Source organism: Canis lupus, chromosome 18, assembly GCF_011100685.1.
Source record: "Canis lupus familiaris isolate Mischka breed German Shepherd chromosome 18, alternate assembly UU_Cfam_GSD_1.0, whole genome shotgun sequence".
Classification (NCBI taxonomy): Eukaryota; Metazoa; Chordata; class Mammalia; order Carnivora; family Canidae; genus Canis; species Canis lupus.
In genome coordinates this window covers 21,946,699-21,971,166 of record NC_049239.1, presented here as the reverse complement: position 1 = coordinate 21,971,166, position 24,468 = coordinate 21,946,699, and the positions used below count along the sequence as shown (strand labels likewise).

The window sequence follows — 24,468 nt, the reverse complement described above, 5'->3', positions numbered from 1 at the left end:
TATTCTTCTTCGATAACTGGAACTGTGACCCTCTAATACCTCCCCATTTCTCACCACTACTCTACTTCTATGACTTTACTCTTTTAGATTCTTCATGTAAGTGGTGTCCTGAATTATTTATCTTTCTGTATCTGGCTTATTTCACTTAGTGTGAAGTTCTCCATGTTCATACATGTTGTCACAAATGGCCGAAGATTCTCCTTTTTTCTTTTTTTTAGGACTGTTCTTTTTATATTAATAATAAAATAGAACCAAGTCTATTTATCAAAGATTTTAAGACAATATTATAATTTAAAAGTAAGTCACCATATTTCTGTTGATGCTGACATGTTTTTTTTTTTTCTGACATGTTTTTAACACATTTAACACTTTTTTCAAGCTTAAAGCCTTTTTTTTTTTTCAAGTAAAGTGATTTTTAAAAATGTCTCAGTAAGCCATACTTTTTTCTCTTACCATTTTCATACAGGCCAGGATAATGTAGGGTGGCTCATGTCTAATAAGCATCTGTTAAAGTAAAGGTCAAAAATAGTCTTCAATATTGTTAATTACCTTGCTATGAATGGAAATAAAACATGTTACTTTTACTTAATTGAATTTTTATATAATAAGATTTGTACCTCAGGCTTAGATCTTTCTAGTAGCTATGAGAAACTGGTTGGATTTTTGAAATTGTCTCAATCTTAATCATCAAATCTGGAAAAAAAATACAATAACTCTTCAGTTTATTCCCTAAAGGTTGTTAACGATGAGATAACAAACTGTAAAGTACTTTGGAAATAGAAAACAGTAGGCATTTTTACCAGAGTGACTATCAGAATAATTTTGCCTAAATTCATCTTTCTCTTCATGTGAGAAATTGAAGAACATAATTGAGATTACAGTCAGTTGACAAGGAAACTGAAATAGCCATCTGTTTACAACTCTGTCCACATTTTTAGTAAATAATATCCACCAGTTAACACCACGTGGTTGAGGTGGTCGGAAGAGGAGGGTTTAGCCTCTGACCTTGGTTAATGCACTTCTCAAGAGGGTTTCTGAGTAAAATAAAAGATGCCCAGATAAGTAAGAATGTCACACAAACAACAATGAATTTTTTAATGTAGGTATACAATATTCAGGAAATACGCTAAAAACATATCTGACCTTTATCAAAATTCAAATTTAAGTGAATGTCCTATTTTTTTTAAAGAGTTTATTTATTTATTCTTGAGAGCCAGAGAGAGGCAGAGACACAGGCAGAGGGAGAAGCAGGCTCCCTGCAGGGAGCCCGATGTGGGACTCGATCCCGAGACTCCAGGGATCACACCCTGAGCCGAAGGCAGACGCTCAACCACCAAGCCACCCAGGGATCCCCATTTATCCCGTTATTTAAATGACATGGAGGAACTACTAGAAGTTTCTAGAGCTGATATAGTATAAAGATACCTCTGCAGAGCTGGTTCTGAAAAGCAGTTTGGTCAGTAGTCAGTGACTTTTTGACCTCTGACATCTGTCCTTGGACCCGACTTCAGTGAACTGCCTGCTTTTGGTTGGTGTGGATAGATATAAACTGGAAAAAGGATTCTGTAGGTCTTTTTTCTTCTCTTCCTTCTGCTTTGGCTCTTCCACCCCCTCCCTTCCTCCTTTTTCAGCTTCCAACTTAGATGGGGGGCATAGGCTGTGTGATAAGGGAAGGGACCAATATATTGGGCGGAGGGTGGTTTTGATGCTTGTGACAACTGCCCTCTGCGTAGTGTGTACCTCGGCTAAGTGGGGCTACATCTGTGAGCCCATTTCTTCCCCAGTAACTTAGGATGAGAGAAGATGATTTCCAGTGCAGGACACTAACACTATCTACTTCAGTGTTTAGGGTTTAGCCTTTGCTGGGCCCACAGTCCTTGTTTCATGGGACACGAAGTCCCCCAGGCAGCGTGCTGGCCGGCAAGGCAGTGTAATGTAGGAGTGCTTGCTTTTGAAGCTCTTAATGGATTTGGATAAATGAACTTTAAAGCTATTAAACTGCACTCCAAAGCTATCCGCTTTGTGAAATCTTACCCATCATATGAACAGAGGTTCACATTATTCCTTTACCTGTTAGCATCTCCTGCAATTGTTTTAATTCCTACTGTAATTGGGATCGTAATTAGGAATTAGTGGCTCATAGAAATGCCAGTGGAGGCAGTACTTACTCTTTTTTAGATCATTAATTGTATTTGAAAAAGAAAGAAAAGGGCAGCCCTGGTGGCTCAATGGGTTAGCGCCGCTTCAGCCCAGGGCCTGATCCTGGGGCCCCAGGATCGAGTCCCACGTCAGCTCCCTGCATGGAGCCTGCTTCTCCCTCTGCCTGGGTCACTGCCTCTGTGTGTGTGTGTGTGTGTGTGTGTCTCGTGAATAAATAAAATCTTTAAAGAAAAAGAAGGAAAAGCGTAATATCTACTTCATTTTCATATGACATTTTCCTTTTTTTTTTTAGATTATATATATTTATTTATTTGAGAGAGGGGGGTGGGGGGGTAGCGTCCGAGATAGCGAGCGAGCACAAGCAGGGAGGAGGGGAGAAGCAGGCCTCCCGCTGAGCTGAGCTCCCTCCCAGGACCCCGGGGTCAGGACCTGAGCCGAAGGCAGACCCTTAACTGGCCCAGCCACCCAGGTGCCCCCATTTGACATTTTCTTAATGTCTCCATTAAGCATTTGTTCTTTCTCTGCCCTTCTTCATTTGTTCATTTCAAAACCACTGGATCACAATAAAGTGACCTATTACTTGTTGAGTTGGTATGAAGTACACCTCTGGGAGACAATGCTGTGTTGTTGTATCTGCTAAGATTTTGCTGTAATAAAATGCAAAAGAACCTGTGTACGAAGTATATGGAGCATATTATTTCTGTATGTTCTTGAGTTGTTTAGTACTTTTTTAAAAATAGCTCAAAAATGCTTTAAACGTCAAATAGCACATGACCGGGTGTAGTCCAAAGAATACTTTTTTTTCTTCTTGATTATTTAGGAAGGCAGCACTTGCGATAGATTTCTAGCCAATTTGAAGAAAATAGAATAGTGTTTGAGCCTCAGCATTAATGGTATTTCTACAGGTAACTGTTTTCAGTGATGAATTATCTTTTTAAAAATTCCTAAATTCTTTTTTTTACTTAGATATTTGTGAATGGATGCAAGGTTTAACTATAAATGTATATTTACAGATCTCTGTATGAACAGACTTGAAATGGAAATGATGACATCATCACTTTTTTGTGCTAATAATTATTAAAATCCAGTGTACCAGTTATGGATACTACCAATTACAAAAACGATTTGATTTCAACACTATGGAAGTTTGTTTCTGACCTAAGTCAGAGTATCACGCGGGGGTGCAGACGAGCTGATAGGGACGCTTCCCCCAGACGGGGTCCACACGCCTGCTTTCTCTTGTCATCTGAGCGTGGCCTCCGCCTCAGGCCCACCGCTGCTGCTTGTGCTCCTTCTTAAGGCACCAAGAACGGTTTTCTCCCCCTTGCTCAGAATACTTGCTGGAAGTCACATAAAACCTTCCCTCTTGTGGGACATTGGCCAGTATTCAGTGTTGTCATCAGCACAGTTATGTTCAGGAGGGCCATGTGCGTAGCTAAAGAGCAGACACTGTACAAGGAAGGGGAGAAGAGATTCCAGGGGACAGAAACATCTTGGACTTGGTTACTCTGTGCACATGTGTGTTTTATTTTTTATTTTTAAAAATCTTTTTAAAATATTTTATTTATTTGTTAGAGAGAGAGAGAGAGAGAGAGAGGGAAAGAGAGAGTGAGCAGCAGACTCCCTGCTGAGCAGGGAGCCCGAGCGGGGCTCAATCCCAGGATCCTGGGGTCACAGGCTGAGCCGAAGGCAGATGCTCAAAGACTGAGACAGCCACCCCGGGCATGAGTGTTTCATATTTTTTTTTTAAGATTTTATTTACTTATTCATGAGACAGAGAGAGGCAGGCTCCCCACAGGGAGCCCAATGCAGGACTCGATCCCAGGACCCCGGGACCATGACCTGAGCCGATGACGGATGCGTCACTGGCGCCACTACATGTGTGTTTCAAAAGACCAAATTGTGGTACATCTGGGTGGCTCAGCAGTTGAGTGTCTGCCTTTGGCTCAGGTTGTGGAGGGTCCCAGGATGGAGTCCTGAATCAGACTCCAAGCAGGGAGCCTGCTTCTCCCTCTGCCTATGTCTCTGCCTCTCCTCTCTCCCTCTCTCTCTCCCTCTCTCTCTCTCTCTCTCTGTCTCTCATGAATAAATAAAATCTTTTTTAAAAAAATAAAAGACCAGATTGTCCGATCTGCTGGAAATTTTAATCTACTTAGGGAGTCAAAATTTAATAGATCCTGAAATGTAGATTCCAATACAGATCATTGAATGGTCAAGTGTCAGATAAATTAGACCATACATTTGCTATAGGAGTTTTGAAAAAGACAAGGTGATCATAGACCGGAGTTATGGACTAGGGTACGAACTATGGACTGACAAATCAAGTTGAAGGAGAAAAAGCCAAAGCCTAATCAGAAGGAAGAAAGGCAGGAAGTGAGGAGCAGGGAGATGAGCAAGTAGCGTGAGAGGCTAGTAAGTCCCGTTAATCTCGTAGTTTGTTACAGGGGAGGAGTGCTGTCAAATCAAAAGGTTCATTAACAGCGAGTTAGGCAGCCTCAAATGTCAGAATTGTTTGGGATTTAATGTGTTGGAAAACACCAGGACATTCTGATCAGTGGAACGCTATAGCTTAAAGTAGCTAGAAGAGTGTTTATTCTGATGGGAAGGAGAAACCGAGAACCTTGAAACCAGAGGGAAACCTATTGTAGTGATCAGATGCAGGATTTTAAAGATGTGAACAAGGAACTTAAAAAGGAGAATCTTTGTATAGGAAAAAAAGATGAAGACATTAGAGACCTTACAAAAAAAGAAACATTGATAAACTTCCATATTACATACAAAATGATTAGCAGTGTAGCATTAGCCAACACCTCCATCAGCTCGCATAACTGCCATTTCTTTTTTGTGTTGAGAACATTTACAATGTAGTTTCTTAGCGACTTACAAGTAGATATTATAATATTATTAACCATAATCACCTTGCTGTTCCCCACAAATTCTTCATCTTGTAACTGGAAGTTTGTGCTTCTCCCGCCCACACCTCCCCCGGCCAACCCCTAGCAACCATCCCTCTCCTCTCTGTGTCCAAGAGACTTTGGCTTCTTTAGATTCTACATGTAAGAGAAATCAGATAGTATTTATCTTTCTCTCTCTGACTTTTTTCATCTAGCATAATGCCCTCACATAAGTGTATCAAGTTAGCACATTTTTATATCTGAATTATATCTTAATAAAAAAGATTAAATAAATGAATTTAGTGACAGACATAGATGTAAGGGTGACTTAACTTTTAGTTTGAGTGGAGTGAGAATGTTGGCTCTGTTTGCTGAAAATACCAGAAGTACTTTTATTTGGGGAATAAAGTGGTGAGTTTGATTTAGAACAGTGATTATATATATATATACACACACACACACACACACACACACACATGCATATACACACACATGTAGGGACAAAATATTATCTTGAAATTCTCAATTGATCCTAATTTATGGAGATGACTCATTTTTGTTGTCTTTTGTATAACTCCTCTTACCAGAAGCTGTCTTATTTTTCACACATAAGGGTGGTTGTCATTGTTACTCCCTTTGCAATCAACTCTGGATCCAGTTATGCTTAAATTGATTAAGTGATTTATTTATTTATTTTTTACAGGAAAGAGTAGTTAAAAAGGATGTTAATATGAAGCTGGAAGCTGCTTGTAATGGATGGTGGATAACACTATGTATAAAGCATGAGAATAAGTATTGCTAAAAAAGCTTCAGTTCCTTTTAACTTCAAAAAGATATCCCCCAGAATTCTGTTCTTTCTTTTATACATTGCTAAATTTCTATACCATATGCCATCCATTTTAAAAAAATATTTTATTTATTCATGAGAGACAGAGAGAGGCAGAGACACAGGCAGACGGAGAAGCAGGCTCCCCTCAGAGAGCCCAATGTGGGACTCGATCCCAGGACCCTGGGATCATGCCCTGGGCCGAAGGCAGACGCTCAACCACTGAGCCACCCAGGCGTCCTTCCATCCATTTTTATATACATAGAAACATCTTTGCTATGTAATTAATTTTCATGTTCACTATATGCTAAGAAAAATTAGACTCTTTGTAAAAAATCAGGTGTCTTTCTAAGCACTTCTGTTAAGTACACCAAATAAAAAAAGTAAGAAACAGGTTATTGTCAACATTATTTAAGACTTATTGACTTAGATAGAACAAGAGGCAACTTGTTCTTGTAGAATCATAATTTTTTGTTTTTATAAATATATCAATATTATCTCATTGGATTTGTTTACTTACAAACATGGGCAATTTTTTGTCAGAGTTCACATTTTTCTCTATGTAGCATATATCTGAAATTATTCTCCAGTAGATATTCGTCTTTATAGAACTTGGGTTTTCGAGCTTATTTCTGAGCCACAGCTAGTAACTACTTAGGGGCCATCTAAGTGATTAAGGTGTTGTGTACTGTTTACTTTATTGAATATTCCAGTTAACGCACAACTTGTGTGATATCTGCTGCTCCTGCTGACAAATAGCCCTCTTTGTTAAATGAAAACGTTTTACGTAGGTTATCTGGCATCGGTAGAATTACCAGCGAATCACTTTGTAATAAGTGCTTTTATTCTGAAAACTAGTGATTTGTCCTGGGCTCTGATATGTTGTATCTGCATGTGAGTTAGTGCTGCTTATTTATCTGTAAGTTAGAGAAATGTCTGGACATACTGCATGGTGGCAGCAAAGGCACTCTCAAGCCAAAACAGTGATATCATCTGAACATCAAGTCTCATCGCTCAGTCACTAAGTTAAAATCCCAAAACAATTTCATTAATTGAATCAATATTATCAAGTGTGGGTTGGAAGGGGGGAAAATGGTAAGAAAAGCAAACATCCTGTTTCTAAGGAATGCAAGATATCCTAAGAATTCAAATATTAGAAGGAGTGAATTCTGCTCTGGAGGAGCTGACAGGTGGGAGAAAAAATTATAAACACCTTAAATTAAAATGCAATGTAAAGAGATAGCTGATCAGTATATTAACAAGTTATCTGAAATACAATTTATTTTTTTATTTTTTTAAAAGATTTTGTTTATTCATGAGAGACAGAGAGAGAAAGGCAGAGGCACAGAGAGAGGGAGAAGCAGGCTCCATGCAGGGAGCCCGATGTGGAACTTGATCCTAGGACCCCAGGATCACGCCCTGAGCCGAAGGCAGATGCTCAACCATTGAACCACCCAGGCATCCCTGAAACACAATTTAAGTTATGAGTTCTCAAGTAAAATTATACAGTCTGGCATTGTTTACTTAGTGACATCTGGGTCTCTGACTGTGGGCTTTAGATCATTCCAAGACTCTGACCCAATGTTCATCTCCAGTTTTATTTACTATTTATTTCAGCCTTGATCACGTGCTCTTACATTGCCCTTTTCTCTCCTTTATTTGTTTTATTCTCTACAACCTACCTTTGCTTTTCATATGTCTTAATGCTTTGATGCTAGAGCTCCATCTCTGGTCATAGGCATCTTATCAATCATTTAAGATAGATTATAAATAAGTACCACCTTTCATGTGAAAGCTTTCCCAAAAGCAATCCTTTGTTTTGTCAAAGAACTTGTTTTTTGTCTCGGTTATAATAGCTATCAATTTTATCTTTCTTCTGAATTTATTTTGTATGTATTCTTTTTAAGAAACATTGCAGTGTAACTGCTGGTAGCAATGGCTATGCGTGCGCGCGCGCGCGCGCGTGTGTGTGTGTGTAGTGAATAATAAGTATTTATTATTTATTATTAATAAGTATTTATTATTCTATTATTTATTCTAGGTACTAGAACTGAAAACAAGTATCAGAATATAAAGAGAAGTTTCTAAATAAAATGAAACAAGGACAAAACACAGATGGAAAGCACCAAGAACATAGTGTTCCAATTATCTAGGTCCCTGCCTGTACACCTTTCTCATCTATACCCTTGATCTATGCCAGTGTTCTCCACGGAGTTTCTGGAGTGACCTCATATAGTCCTTTTTTTTTAGATTCCAGGAGATTTTATTGACTATTACAGCAGTCTGCATCATTAGGGGATGGAGTAGGATGGGGAAATGGTATGATGTTCCAAGCCCTAGTCATAGGAATGTGCTTTTAAGCAGCTAAAATCCAAGTACATCTTATAATAATCTATTTTGAAAATCTCTCTATAATCAGTTCCAGTGACCCAGTGATACCGTTTTTTAATATTCACATGATTGTCCATTAGGTGCCAACTTAATTCAAAGTATTGTGTGTATAAGTCATTGAACCTTAACTATAAACCCTTGGAAGTAAGAAATAGGAATCATTACTCTCATTTTACTGAATAACATTAAGTAATGTGTCCAGTGAAAACTCAAGGCGGGCTAGCTCCAAACTCATTTCTGAAGTTCTACACTCGGCTGTTTCCAATCAGACAAGACCATTTTAAAGGACAGCTAAGAGGATAGACTCTTCCTATGATGGTGCCTCCCGTGCCTCCCAGTCTACCTGCTGCCTGTGCATCTCATCGGTGGCTGTGTGTGATAAAGCTTCAGTCATTGAGCTTTTGAAAAACTTGATTGGGAAATGACAATTGTTTGGGGACCAGAATGTGTGCCCCCAAATTCAATATTGATAGATGAAAGATGAAGACATGAAAATTAACTAGATTTTAGTAGTAGAAATATACAAGCAATAAGCAGTTTCCTCACGGCCAAAATAATACTCTAAGAAGATAGAGGAGTGTAAGAAAAAACAGTGAAGTGGATTTCAAAGACTTTGTGAAGCTTTTGCTTCCTTTATGTTCAGGTCTGTGTAATGGGGTAGAGTTCTGACTTCTCTCAGATTATTGATTCAGTTACTTAAACAATGGCTAATGTGACAGAAACTGTACATTTCTCTCAGGTTAAACTCTTACCTAATAGGTAGATGAGTTGTAGACAGTGTGGTCCATCCACCTGCCATTCCTTAGGTCCTGGGCCTCATCTGTATGACCAAAACTGGATTGGTACCACTACATTTATAGTTTAGATGGAAAAAAAGGGAAAACTCTGTGGAAGGCAAGCAGCATGACCATAAAAGTTGTAAATGTATCATATCTCAAATGCTCTTAACTAGAATTTCATCACATGGCCGCAACGTGGTGAGAGACACTGATAAATATAGTTTCTTGTAGGTAATCACCTAAAACTTGAGGCTGTACTGTTACTAGGAGAATGGAGAAAAAGAGTATTGTAAAGCCCTGTCACAGGCTGTCCCTCTGTCATCCCAGTACCTGTGTGTTTTTCGCCCCAACACATAGAACACACCCACCATCTTTCCATAGAAAATGATCCAGAGCCCCAGCAAGTTAGTACATCCAGGTAAGAACCGGGATCTCTGGGTGGCATGAAATTCTCCCATGAAATATCATGTGGATATTACTTTTCCTAATTGGACTGTTTATACAGCAGAGTACCAGTCATTCCTTCCACCCTGTTGCCATTATTGCCCAGGTATCTTACACATGAGGATACTGACTTCTGGATGGCCACTGTAAAAATCCCATTTGAAAAAAGAGAGTAGGAAATACAGAGCAGTCACACGTTTGTAGTATATATTACAACTCCTCAGATAAGAAACCCAAAGACCCCCTACTCTTAGATAAAGAAAATTCCTGGGCTAGCCCATGTGCCTGCTCCTGGTAGTGTTCTCTGGGGGTGTCCTTCTGTCTGTCCTTCTGTCTGTATCCTCTGACACATCCAAAGAGGGTCGTGCTTGAGGATCGACAGCTCTCATATCCTGCTCTTTCTGCAGCAGGTCTAGAGCCCCAAACTTGCTTTTGGGTTACAACCGTGACAAGATTTCTGCAGTCTAGCTTTGGTAACACAAATAGCATAAAAAAATAGTGGGGTGGCTTCTCCTTATTTTCTTCTATGAGTTTCCTGTGCTAGCAGTCTCAGTCCTAAGATTTAGTACAGCAGTCATTCTTTTAAAAAAAAAAAATTATTTGAGAGAGAGAGAGAGAAAAAAAATATGGGGTAGGAGAGTGGCAGAGGGAGAGCGAATGTCCAGCAGACTCCCCACTGAGCACAAAGCATGAGTCAGGGCTCTATCCCATGACCATGAGATCATGACTTGAGCAGAAATCACAAGTTGATTATGTAACTAACTGACTGAGCTATTTAGGTGCCCCAGTCTAGAAATCATTCTTAAATCCAACATCTTTTTTTATATTTACTGGGTTCTGACCTTAGCCCATCTTCATCTCTCTCATTTTAAATATGGCTTACTCAAAACACTGCTGAAAACAGAAAGTTCATTGGTAGAGTAGTGGACATTATTCATATTTCAGTGGTCCATCTGTACTTGTGGCCAAGGCTCCTAGCTGCCTTCCACAGTTGTGTCTTCTCATTCTATTGTGAAATTTTGCCTTTGGAAATAAATGATGCCTGGCCAGGAAATAATAGTTGTCAGACCTCCTCTGTGTCTATGCAGCACCAGTAGTATATCAGTGATAGTAACAGGTGTCAACTCAAGCCTCAGATTGTTGTGACTTGGGTATGCCTTCTCCATACTTCCTAAGTGACTTTAGAAACCAAGTACCGAAGAAGGCAGAAGTGCCACCAGCTGTAGGCCATTGACTACTGGCTTGAAGCAGAATCTATGCCTCTGTGGCTAGGAATTAACTTAGGCTCTCGTCATGTGAGATGAACTTTGTGCTTTGTGCAAGATTTGAGATGTTCATTAGGTTATTTTGTGTTACCATAAGGGATAGACTTCTTTTTCCATGTTTTGGGTATTTCCCAGGTTAAAAGTTTTACTGGATAACAGAGCCCATTTTGTAACACAGAATCTGAAGAGGCCAGCTATTTGCCTTTCTAGATTCTCTGGCATTTCCGTGTGGGTACATAACCCTCAGCCTGTTAATGAGACTCATCCTGGACCCTCATATGGGAGCCGTGATATAAATTAGAGAATGTGGAGAATTCATTTTGGGACAGTAGTATTTGGGCAGCAACATTCAGATTCCTGGAAATGTTATGAGCCATACACTACACATTTATTTAATTGATTGGGGCTTAAAAACAGTTCAAACTCATTATCATGGCTTACAATTCAGAACCATCACTAATAATCCGTAAGAGATAACTGAGGCAAGCTCAAAGTAATGATCCACATAACACCAATTAGATCCAGGCCTTAGGACCAGGGTTGGGTTCTAAGGCATTTTTGAATATGTGAAGTTTACTTTTTTTCTTTTCATGTGACCAAAAATGCACAATCTATTAGAATTAGAAAAGTGCTGTTGCACTCATTAATGGGAAATGCGATTAGCTGTCATTTGAAGTGGTGTTTCTATCAAGAGAATCAGCCCTCAATTCATTATGTGCTTTATTATTTCCTAGCAGCTGAAATGAAAAACTGTACCCATATTATTTTTAGAGCATATTAACCAGAAAATGGCTCTACAATCTGCATATTTTCTCAAGAATATTTTTCTAACTCACATTTCAATATTCTGAGTAATTATGCATTAAATACCTTTTGAAGTCCATGATTCAATAGCTAGCATAGCACACCCCGAATATCATGTGAGGTAGAATTGTAGTCCCGCAGATTTGACCAAAGACACGCCCAAAGCTCATTTTTGTATAGAGAAAACATTCTCATAAACATCCTCACCGTTAAGCATGGCATTCAAAAGTAAGGTGCCCACATTTTGGACTCTACGTCTTACTCCTGTCATCCCAAAATCTTAGTGGAAAGCTAAAGTCAGTTAAAATGAATACCATTTTGCCTTTTTACAGGAATTTTAGCAGCTCCAGTTTCCTCTCAAAACACATATCTTTCATTATGAATCATTAAGAATCTGATTATATCAGGCAATTTCAGTATATGGGTATTATCTTTTTTACTCTTTGACCATCTGCAATTCTAAGGCTCTATAAATAATGTACCACTTAAATGCCACAATGGGATTTTACAACAGATTAACTGGTAATATCACAGAAGAAAGTACATTGTTTAATTTTATCATAATGTAAATATCTTAATTTAGTATAATCAAGGGATATTTCCTAATAGTAAATATCTCAGAAGACTTCTAAGAGAATATTCTTAATATTTTTAATATGTAAATGATCTAATTTTATAAACCATATTAAAATTTAATAGTCTGGCTCATATTATAAATTGCAAACCTTTTTGCTGTCTTTAAAGATACCAATTTTATGGAGCATAGAACCACATATCACAGTTAATTTCACTTAGCAATTATACCAAAAACAAATTTTAGATGAATGTTGTCTGCAGATTTCAGAAATCTAATTTAAACATGACTTTCAAATTTCAGTTTCAAGTCACTTCACAAATTCATTGCTTAACCATTTCCAGCTCATGGTGGTTGTGGGGTTAGCAGTGCTGCCTAATGCCACTTCCGTCATCTATCTCTCTCAATCATTTCTAACAGTCTGAATCCAATCAGGAGAGAAAACATAGTATTTTAAACATGGAAAAAAAAAATTTTGAAACTTGGAAAAAAATTTTTTTGAAACTTAAATTTTAAGAAAAATTATTTATTCATGAGAGACACAGAGAAACAGAGACACAGGCAGGCAGAGGGAATAGCAGGCTTTCTGCGGGGAACCCGATGCAGGACTTGATCCCAGGACCCCAGGATCCCATGGATATCTCCATAAGCCAAAGGCAGATGCTCAACTGCTGAGCCACCCAGGTGCCCCAAAAGTTAATATTTTTAAATAACGAATTGTTATAACAGGGATTGGAAGATTGACTAGAAGTAAAGATCACTCTGAATAAAATAGGAATACCAGGTATGGTATTATATAATGTAATATGTAATAACAACAAACCCTGGAATTGAGGTAGAGAGCCTGAGGAAGCAACCTCAATCCCCCTGTGCTTCTGGACTGAAATCCAGATTTTATTTATTTATTTGGGAGAGAGCACGTTGATCACACAGAGCCAGAGGAGGGGCAGAGGGAGAAGAAGAAGCAGAAGCACACTCCTTGCTGAGCAGGGAACCAGACACAGGGCTTGATCCCTGGGATCATGACCTGAGCCAAAGGCAGACCCTTAACTGACTGAGCCACCGACCCCCCCAAGATCCAGATCTTCGTATACAGACTGGTCATGGCCCACCAAATGACTGAAAGGTTGCTGTGGCGTCATGTGAGAATGGTTTGCTGGTAATTCATCTTTTCGGGTTCAAAATGTCTCATCAGAGGCACTCCACAACAAAAGTAGTCAGGGTGTACTGCTGGCCAGTTTTTGCTGGAGAATCTGAGAGCCCTACAAAAGTTACCCAAGCTGCAGGAGTTGAGCTCTGGAGAATACAATGCCCTGCAGGAGCCAGCCACCAGGAAAGCTTCACATGCTCCAAGGGCCTTTCAGCAAACAAATCTGAAGCAGGAAGCAAAAACACCTTTCTCTTTGAGTGTCTCTCTTTCATCATCTGCTGACAAAGCTTAAAATTGTGCTCCTTGGTAAAAGAAAAATATTTAAAGATCCCAGATCCATTTTCATAGAGCAAGATAAATGGGTGAATTTGGAGCTGGGAGGCAATAAATGTATAAATGGCAAAACATTGTACTGAAAGGATATCATTCACTTCAATTTGTAGTTATCACCCAGACCCTAGCGTGGGGAGTCAGGTATTATAGAGGACTAGTTGAAAGTGAACTGGCATGTCTACCAGCGTGCTCATTGCTTTATTCCAGTGCTACCACAAAAACAAAAGCAAAGTGAAATGTTATTTCACTGGCTATAAGTTTTCTTGCAAGTGCAGATTGTAGGAATAAAAGTAAATTTATCCTTTTGTTTGCATTGACTATATTGTAAGTGGTTGTTGGAGGAGTGCTGTATTTAAACTGCTTTATATAAATTGGTTAGTCTTTTAAAATGATGTTATTTTATAATGTAGTCACTAATGAGAAAGATATTTTATAATTAAGGAGAGGCTCAGAAGTTATTTTTTGATGTATACTAATTGGCCAAATTATCGTAGGTGGCTAATAAATCTGGTTCACGGTAAAGATTTCCATAGTTTTGAATAAAGAAAAACGCAAAATAGATTGGAAGGTATAGGTCATGAGAATTATTATGGAAATCTTCCTAAGAGTCATATGTTCAAGGGGAGGATATTTTCAGCATAAAATTATCATCTGATTTATTAACATTTATTATTCTCCATTAGGTCTAAGTTGCGCGTGTATGTGTGTGCGTAAAGCATTTAATTTTAATTAAAATGTTAGATTTGGTTAAAATAAGTATAAATAATTGCATTTAAAAATCAATGGAGTTAGACAATTTTTTCCCTGATGATTGCAAAATGATAAAGGCTCTGAAACACAGGATTCCTGAATTTGTACTTGAATCATTTCAAATCACTCAAATAAATTTAAGGAAAAAATGTTTTCATGGATTTATTTTAATTTTACTTTAACCTTTTAATTATAATCTCAAATGTTGTGGCCGTTATCAAATATGTGAATAATAAGGTTAAAAAAGTCATCCTATTACATAACAATTCAAGAGAAATAAGTGTCTTTTTATAGATCAAGATAGTATGACATTGAATGAAAATATAAAAATTAAGTAATTGAAAGTACAGTTTCCATTAGTGGCAAATGATTTTCTTTTAAGGAAAATTTTTGTGTTAGTAGAGGGAAAGTAAAAGGTATAATCTCTGAACACCTAGGAAAACTTGTAAGTTAGCATCCAGAAAATCTCTGTGTTTACAAGTCATTTATGAAACAATGTGAAAAAAGAAAATTGACTTACATTAACTTTCTTTTATACTGTTGTGTTGTTTTCCATTTTAAGTAACTTGTATTTTAACTATTGCTCTGGTAAGTGGAATGTGTCAGTAGAGTTTTGTAACTTTTGAAAATATCTTTCTAGATCATATGTAATATTTTGATTTATTTATTTATTTTTTTAAGTTTCATTTTCTCTCTCTTTTAGCTTCTCCATGGGTTGATAACAGTAGAACTCCAAACAAGATTGATCTTTATGATGTACGGAGAAGACCATGGTAAGAATTTTTAGGTAGTCATAAAAAGGTAAACTAGACAAAAGCAAGTTACTTTTTTTGTTAAAAAGTTGAAAAGGCATCTTTCTATTTCATAATAATATTGTCTAATTATTTTAAAGAGCTCTGGTGTTTGTTTTTTCTTTTGATAAATAAGTACTGTTAAATCTCAATGAAGATAATGAGTTTAAGTGAGCAAATAATAATGAAAATTGTTGAAATGATTTATCAAATGATTTCAAATGGACTAAGTTTTAAGTTTTATATTCAATGTCATCTCTAAATCTCTTTTAGCTGCTGGGGATTTCTATTGAAAAGCTCCCAGTTTGCTTGGTGTAGAGCTCTAATGAAGTGTCTAGATATAGTAGAAGACAGTTTGCCTCTGGCAGTGAACTAATGAGAACTGGCCCCAAGGTAAAAGCTGCCCCTAGTTATGGTCACATAGCTTAGGTTTCATTTTCCCAATAGGAAGCCTTTTTTATTCCTTACTACTAAAGCAACTCATTCTCCTAACATATAACTCAAAAAAATACCAGATAGCTCATGATTGCACTCACTAGGAAACAACTATTAAACTTGTTCATTTTATTTCCATTTTTAAAAAATGTATTGAGTCTGTGGCTGTGTCTTTTTTTTATGAATTCACATTTTATATAATTTACTGCTTTGTAACCAATTCTTTCATATCAACACCTTTGAATGCTTATGCCTAAGAGAGATCACTAGCGTCATTTTAGAGGCATGATTATATGGTAGCTTATTTTGAAAATCCCTTATTATTGGACATTTTCATTATTTCTAACTTTTTGCTAGGAGTTTAAACAAATTCCAAGATTCATGATGATTGGTTCAAAGAAATATACTTAAGACTTTTATAATGTCCTGTTAAGCATTCCAGTAGCAATTTACTGAACACTAGCCACATATAATAGTACTAGATATTATTAATCCACATAATATTCTAAAAAATATTTCTCTAGGTTTGGTGGCCCTCAAGCTTTGAGTTGCTGAATGAAGACTGAGACTATGATATCACATAGATTGGGTTTAGGAACTTGTTTTGGGGGAAACCTTAGAACCAAGGTGCCAACCTGTTATCCTGTCCTCTCATCTCCCATAGAGAAGCATGCCAGGAATACTTAAGATGCTGGACATAAACTACATTTGCCTTCCATTGGAATATCCTGGCGGACCTGCCCCTTTCACCTTCTGGCAGAGAAAGGGACTTGGTGCACATTATAAACCGTCTCATGAACACATAGTCCTGAGTAGATACTCACTGTGTTGGATGTCTGAAAACGAATTGGCAGGTTTTCCAGCAGGCTTTTGAAAAGATAGATTTAGTCGAGGGCAAAGAGGCCTCAGAAATAACTAAAAAGTCCAGTTCAGGTTCAGCTCTTCCTGGTAGGTAAGTCAACCCTCCCTCCCCCCAAACTCCATCAGATGGTGTCCAGGCAGCATAAACTTTGGGAATCATTTGCCTGCAATTGTTTCTGTCTTCTACAGTCACTAAACTGTCTGAACACAACTCTCCTAGATTTGCTTTACTAGGCAGGGCTTCTGAATCTGTAGGGCTGGGGTTCCGTGTGAGAATCAGCATTTTGGACTGGTTCTCCAGGTGATTCTTGGACACTCTAAAGTTCTGAGAGGCACAACTTGAAACTCATGGTAATGTTATATGTTAGTCTGTTTTAAGTTACTTCATTATCCCTTTGTATTATCCCTTAGTATCTCTTGTCTGTTGGTATTTGCTTTTTCACATTCCTAGACCACCTGGCTATTTCTGTGTTTATTTATTTATTTTTTTGCATTGAAAAATAGGACAAAATCTTATAATTCCCTAATGGGAATTTCAAATGTAAAAGGTATATATATATATATATATACCTTTTACATCCAAGGGTTAATTTCTTTTGCTTCTAATATTAGAACACATTTCTTGATCTTTTGTTATATCTGTGAAACATATTTTAAATATTCTGCCTCTGACATCTCTATTATGTTAAATATAGCTTTTTGAAAATCGGCGTTGTAGAATTGTGAATGAAAGCACATTGTCTACTGAGATAGAATGGAAGTAGGGTCTTGGTTGGAAAATATCTAATAAATCAATAAATAACAATTCAAAACATACCAGTGTTTAATATTTTTCAAGAGAAAAAAATATTCATATGGTATTTGTTTCAGGTATATCCAAGGAGCTGCATCACCTAAAGATATGCTTATCCTGGTTGATGTGTGAGTAGTTCAATATTCTATGTTTATATACTGAAAATATAGGGAGGATTTGAAGAGAACAGTAATGTGTTGGTACTAAGAAATAGGTTGAGAAAAAAAAGGTCAAAGAACAATTAAGATGATTTTTATATCCAGGCAATTATGAAAATATGAAGAATATATGTTGGAATTGAAAATTATGGCATAGTTCTAAAGTAATTTTTTGAACTTTTTTTGAAAAATTACTCATTTGTTTCTAATTTTTTTGCTTTATATTTTAAACAGGATTAAAGTATATGGTTACTAAAATTTAGCAGTTCCTACTACCCAAAAAAAAAAAAAAAGAAAAGAAAAGAAAAGAAAAGAAAAGAAAGAAAGAAAGAAAGAAAGAAAGAAAGAAAGAAAGAAAGAAAGAAAGAAAAAGAAAAAGAAAAAGACTTTGGCACTTAGTCATTAATGATTCAAATAACTTGTAGGGATTGGTCACAAAAAGATAAATATCAAATACATTAAAGGCCAATTTAAGGAAAATGCTGATATATAGGAAGGAATTCCATGGGTTTTTCAATTGGTTATTTTGTTTATTTTTTACATTGCTACAGGTTAAGGGGTATTTGTGTGTAATCTTGTATTAAGATTTAAAATGAAATTGTAGAACATAGAAAAAAATTAGTTTTTAAGAGCAATACCAAGGAGTTCAAAACATGAGGTATAAAATGCTTATTTTCCCTGAGAAGAAAAGCTTTATCTTCTTATATTCTTTGCCACATTGGAAGAAAATCCAATGTTTTGTAGGCAGCTGAATCCATACCACAAGCTAGTATCAACATTTGAAAACATTTAAAAAATTATCTGAAGGAAACAAGTTATAAACCTATCACCTAGCCTGAGAAAGAGAAGATAAATGAATTCAGCACCTATAACTTAACATGTTGATTCCCATTTCATTTCTTAAGATGTATTTAAATCAGAACATATTTTAATTAAAGTATTGTGGCATTTCTATCATATGTTAGAAGAATCCTTGATATTCTTCTTAGGTATAAATCTAAAGGATGATTCAATATGTTAGAATCTCATTGAATGTATGGTAATTTCTAGAAATAATTTTTCATATTAAAATCATCAGAACCCATATGCATATCCCAGGATCAAAAATGCATATGAAGTTGAAATACCATTTTAAAAGATTATTTTGACAGACATGTCTGGAGGGTCTCCTATATACATTGGGATAATCTAGAGAGAAAGATGAGTAAGTTGTCTCTCAAAAGAAATTCAAGTATTAGTGAGGCTAAACCGTATTCCCAAGTAACTAAAATAATTGTAGAAGGTGATAGATGTGAAGTATGACGTAGCACTAAGAGTCTACAGGAAAGGGCACTTTGATTTAAAGTGTCGGGGAAGACTTCATTAAGGAGATAAAATTAGAATTGATTCCTTCAAGCTAAGATTTCCCAAGGTGGGTGTGGGAGAGGAGAGGAGAAAGAAGGGAATTTCCACTGGAAGAAATGACAGGAATGAAGTGGCTTAGGTGAGAACATCTGGGGCAACTGTGTTGAGCAGATGGAAGAAAAGAGAGAGAATGAAAGTTTCTGAATGCAGGGCTCCTGTGGTCACTGGCTAGTTAGTAGGTCACTGTGAGCTATTAACGGTATTAGGAGAAGGTGTGTTTCCAGAATTTTCACCTGTTTGCATGGGGAGGAGTAGAGACTAAGAGCTGGATAGAGGGGCTGTTACCCAAGCTCGGGGTCTTGAGGTAAGATGCACCTGATGCAGAGTGGAGAGAAGATGGAGAGGAGGCCTCCTCCATGGGAACTGTGAAATGGAGTAGAAAAGGGAAGCAAGTTGTCTGAGTGGGTAGGAAAGTTGAGATGGAGGAGGAAGTTGGATGACTGAAATATCCAGCCTGGTTGGTACCAAGACCAGTAATAGGAAAACTCCTTCTGACATGGCTAACAACTGGTATTCAGTATTTTCCGAATAAGCAAATATGCCACGAGTATCCACAGTTTCTTAAAATCAGCCCTGGACATGCAGTTTTCATCATTGTAGTTAGAAACATACACATTCTGATGCTAATAGGAAAGAGAAGAATCTTTTTAATTTACTTCTACTGTGTCTAAAATGTGATTTTCTCTACTAATTTTTAAAGTCAAAATTATATAAATATTATCTAAATGACCTAGGGTTAGTGCAAAAGTCTCCTTAGGCTGTCTGGAGTTCCTTAAATATGTACTTATGGCTCTGTTTTTTTTTATTTATATATATAGGAGTGGAAGTGTTAGTGGACTGACACTTAAACTGATCCGAACATCTGTCTCCGAAATGTTGGAAACCCTCTCAGATGACGATTTTGTCAATGTTGCTTCAGTAAGTATAAGATGACTGCATTTTTGCTGAATTAATTCTGTAATTTATATCCCCCCCCCGGATTTTAAATACTTCATAGTGTTTTATCATTGATAGGCTGAGATATGTTGATCTATTATAAGACTATGTTACTGAGCTGCCCTATTCTCCAAAAACTTCCATGCTGAGATCCTTTTTGAATGTCTAAGGCTTTACCTAGGAGAGAAGCAATTAAAGTAATAATGAAGACAAAAACACTGCCGATAATCTCCCTTTACTCAAAGGAGCTTGAACAGATGACGTGAACCCCTCTACTCACTGACATTATTGTAACCCCTAATAAGTAACAACTTGGAAGGATAATGATATGGCAATTTTCTGTTTAATACTCATTGTTTTTTACACTGGACACATATCCATGATGCATTATGGTTTTTAAATTGAAGTATAATTAAGAAACAATGTTATATTAGTTTTGGGCATACAACGTACTGATTCAGCGATTCTCTCCATTACTCAGTGCTCACAGTGATAAGTGCAGTCACCATCTGTCACCATACAATGTTATGATAATATTGTTGACTATGTTCCCTGTGCTGTACTTTTCATCTCTGTGACCTATTTTTTTTTATAATTGAAAGTGTGTACCTCTTAATCCCCTTTATCTATTTTACCCATTTCCCCCCTACCCACTCTCTTCTGGCAACCACCAGTTTCTTCTTTGTATTTAAGAGTCTGTCTTTTGTTTGTTCATTTTTTTTGTTTTTTAGATTCTACATATATGTGAAATTATATGGTATTTGTTTCTCTCTACCTGGCATTTCACTTAGCATAATACCTTTTAGGTATATTCATGTTGTCCCGAATAGCAAAATGTCACACTGTTTGATGGCCGAGTCATATGCCATTGTGTGTGTTATGTGTGTGTGTATCTTGCATTGTCCTTATTCATTCGTCTTTTGGTTGATACTTGGGTTAATTCCATATGTAGGCTATTGAAGATAATGCTGCAACGAGCATAGGGGTGCATATATCTTTGAATTAGTGTTTTTATATTCTTTGAGTAAATACCTAGTAGTGGAATTACTGGATCCTATAGTTTTCTGCTCTTAATTATTTGAGGAACTTCCATGTTGTTTTCTGCAGTGGCCACACCAATTTACATCCCCACCGATAGTGCATGAAGGCTTCTTTTTCTCCATGTCCTTACCAACTTCTTGATACTTTTTTTGTCTTTTTCATGTTAGCCATTCTCACAGGTCTAAGGTGATAAAAAATTGCAGTTTGGATATACATTCCCTGATGATGAGTGATATTGAGCATCCTTCCATGTGTTTGTTGGTCATCTCTATGCCTTTCTTGAAAAATGTATTCAGGGCTTCTGCTCATTTTTAAATAGAATTGTTTGTTTTTTATGTGTGATTTTTTTTTTTTTTTGAGGGAAGGGTTTTGGATTGTAGAAGCTATATGTTTTGGTGTTAATCTCTTAATTGGATATATCATTTTCAATATCTTCTCCCATTCAATAGGTGGCTTTTTTGTTTTGTTGTTGGTTTCCTTTGGTGTGCAGAAATTTTGTATTTTAGTTTAGTATCAGCAGTTTAATTTTGCTTTCCCTTACCTGAAGAGGCATATCTAGAAAAATATTGCTAAAGCCAATATCAAAGTGATTATACCTATATTTTCTTTTAGGAGTTTTATGGTTTCAGGTCTCACATTTAGGTCTTAAATCCATTTTGAGCTTATTTTTGTGTATGGCACAAGAAAATGGTCCAGGGATCCCTGGGTGGCGCAGCGGTTTGGCGCCTGCCTTTGGCCCAGGGCGTGATCCTGGAGACCCGGGATCGAATCCCACATCGGGCTCCCGGTGCATGGAGCCTGCTTCTCCCTCTGCCTGTGTCTCTGTGCCTCTCTCTCTCTCTGTGACTATCATAAATAAATAAAAATTAAAAAAAAAAAAGAAAATGGTCCAGTATCATTCTTTTATTCATTGTATATTCTTGCCTCTTTTGTCATTGATCAATTGCCCCTATAAGCAAAGATTTCTGGACTGTTTTTGTTCCATTGATCTATGTGTCTGTTTTTGTGACAGTGCCATACTGTTCTGATTACTTTGTAGTATATCCTGAAATCTGGGATTGTGGTATCCCCAGATTTTTGTTCTTCCTCAAGATTGCTTTGGCTCTCCAGGGTCTTTTGTGATTCCATATAAATTTTAGTGTTATTTGTTCCAGGTATGTAGAAAATTCCATGGATAATATGTATCCTACTAATCTTTGTAATTATAACACTGTATTATGTATTCAAAGTGTTATTTATTAATGCAAGAACTAGTACATATGTCAGTGTGCTATTTTAAATGTCACATTTCCCAAGAACCGTATTAGACCTTCTATGCATAGCTAAAGAGTGTGAACTCTGAGGCAAATAAAACAGGACAAAATGAATTTTACCATTCCTCATTTCAATTCATAGAATGTAGGCAAGAAATCTCATGACCAGGGGCACCTGAGTGGCGCAGTTGGTCATATGACTGACTTTTGGTTTCAGCTCAGGTCATGATCTCAGGGTTGTGAGATTAAGCCCTGGAATGGGCTCTGTGCAGAGTCTGTTTAGGACTCTTTCTCACTCTCCCTCTGCCCCTTTCCCTCTTCCCACCCCACTCTGTCTCAAATAGATAACTAAATTTCATGACCATTTACTGGTGGATATAATTTCACATTTCAAGTGGTTATATTCGCAGAGATGAATGTGAACAATTTGCGGTGAAGTCATTTTGTATTGAATATAAAAGAACAGCTCTGTCCCTGAAATCACATGGGAGGGGGAGAAATTAAAACAACTTCCCTTCCCTGGAAGGGCACCTCTAGGAACAGAGTTGTCAGGGGAAGCACATACAATCTCTATGTTAACCAGGGCTCCATGTAACTAAATGTATGATGTTTATAAGAGGAAAAAGACTTATAACCAAAATGCTTTTAGCTGGATGTCACTGGTTGAAGATAGCGAAAGAACCCAGGATCGAGGTGACAAGACTTCCTAGATATGTCCCATGGGTAATATATGCAAGAAAGTCTTCAAATCTCTTTTTGAGACTTCTTTTCATGTGGGCCACATGTGTGTCTCCAGCATGGTAAGGTATGACTGAGTCTTTTAGTTTCTATGGCTACCACAACAAAATACCATGGATTGCATAGTGGAAACTACAGAAGTTGATTTTCTCACTGTTCTGTAGGCTGGGTCAGTTTCTCCTGCTGCCTCCTTCCTTGGCTGGCAGATGGCAGCCCTATTGCTGCCTTAGGTGGTCATCTGTCTGTACATGCCCATTCCTGGTGTCTCTTCTACTTATATAGACACCGGTTCTATGAAATTATATCCTTATCCTAGTAGCCTAATTATGACTTAACAATCTCTTTGAAGACCTTATCTTTTTGTTTTGTTTTGTTTTGTTTTGTTTTGTTTTGTTTTGTTTTGTTTTGAAGACCTTATCTTTGAATACTGTTACATTCTGAGCTACAAGGAGTTTGGACTTTAACATATGAATTTGAGGGGATACAATTCAGCCCATAATTCCTGGGGAAACACTCTCCAGGTCTAGATCTTTCTCTGCTTTCCCTTAACCTTTAGCAATCCTTTACCTTGTCTGTATCTGTGGTATTATTTAGTAAAACTTGATACTGCATAAGATCTGATTCATGCCAGTCTCAGTTAACACTCTGCTCAGTGTGTGAACTCACCATGTACTCAACAAAATGTAAACAGGTCACATGTAATGCTTGGTGTCTCAAATGATCAGAAAAGTAGTTATTTGGTTTGATTTGTACATAAAATTATCATTCATTACAAAAGCATAACAAAAGATAAAGATGTCAAAAACATTAAATTTGGTATGGATTTGATCTATCTAATGAAATGTTTATAAAGCCAGCAGATATTAAATATAGTCAGTATCTTAAACTGGCTTCTTCTCTCATGGATTCCAAGGTGATAATTTATTTGGGACAGGATCCCAGGAAACACTATCAGCGAAGGACTGTGGAATTGTGTCAAGAGAAGGAAGGTGGAATCAGTTAAAGGATCTCAACTTCATTTAAAGGAACTTTATCATCCTAAAGAATCCTAGAAGCTTTTTAGAATATGAATTTGAAAGTTCTTCTGCCTAAAGACCAAGGAGCCAGGCTTTTAAGCACCAGCCTTTCCCATTGGAGGGCAGAATAGATTCTGGCCACAAGAAGGGAAACTGAGACCAAAAGTTGTCAGTAATGATAGATAGAAAACTGACCAGTGTCCACTATATCCAGAACTGATCCTTAAATATGGTGACTGGTTACAATTTGAAACAAAACAAAACAGACAAGAATATATCAAGAAGGTGGGCTGCTAATGTTAGACCAAGTTCATAATTTATATTTATCTGTTTTCTCCTCTAATACCCTTTCTAATTTCCCTGCACCCTTGCCCAACTCCAGTGCCAGTGGCTTGTCTAGTGGGATGGCCCGACCTTTAAACCCAGACGCCTGTGAATCCATGATCCCTGTATGTCTGTTGCACGGTGGCTCCCGCAATTGTCCACAGTCTTCACCCAGCTTGGAAGTGCTTGGATGAGTCCGCTGAGTTTTATGCTTGGTTCTCCTTTCCCACATTACGTAGCAACGGCCTTCAAGGCCATCTCCTTGTCAGCTGGAACTCTGCCAGGAGATGTATTTTTTTCTTGCATGTTGGTTTTACTGGCTTGAGAAATCCAAAGTATCCAGAGAGT

At 37.2% G+C, this 24,468-nt stretch overlaps 1 protein-coding gene across 8 annotated transcripts in view; it reads left to right on the top strand.

The window, feature by feature from the left end:
- The window catches only part of CACNA2D1 (calcium voltage-gated channel auxiliary subunit alpha2delta 1), a 475,745-nt gene that overhangs the window by 340,763 nt on the left and 110,514 nt on the right, over positions 1–24,468 (top strand). For all 8 annotated transcript variants that reach the window (XM_038562843.1, XM_038562841.1, XM_038562842.1 and 5 more), the window contains exons 8-10: positions 15,074–15,143; positions 17,328–17,378; positions 19,631–19,730. In XM_038562843.1, coding sequence (XP_038418771.1) covers positions 15,074–15,143; positions 17,328–17,378; positions 19,631–19,730 — 221 coding nt within the window. The remainder of the gene's footprint in view (positions 1–15,073; positions 15,144–17,327; positions 17,379–19,630; positions 19,731–24,468) is intronic.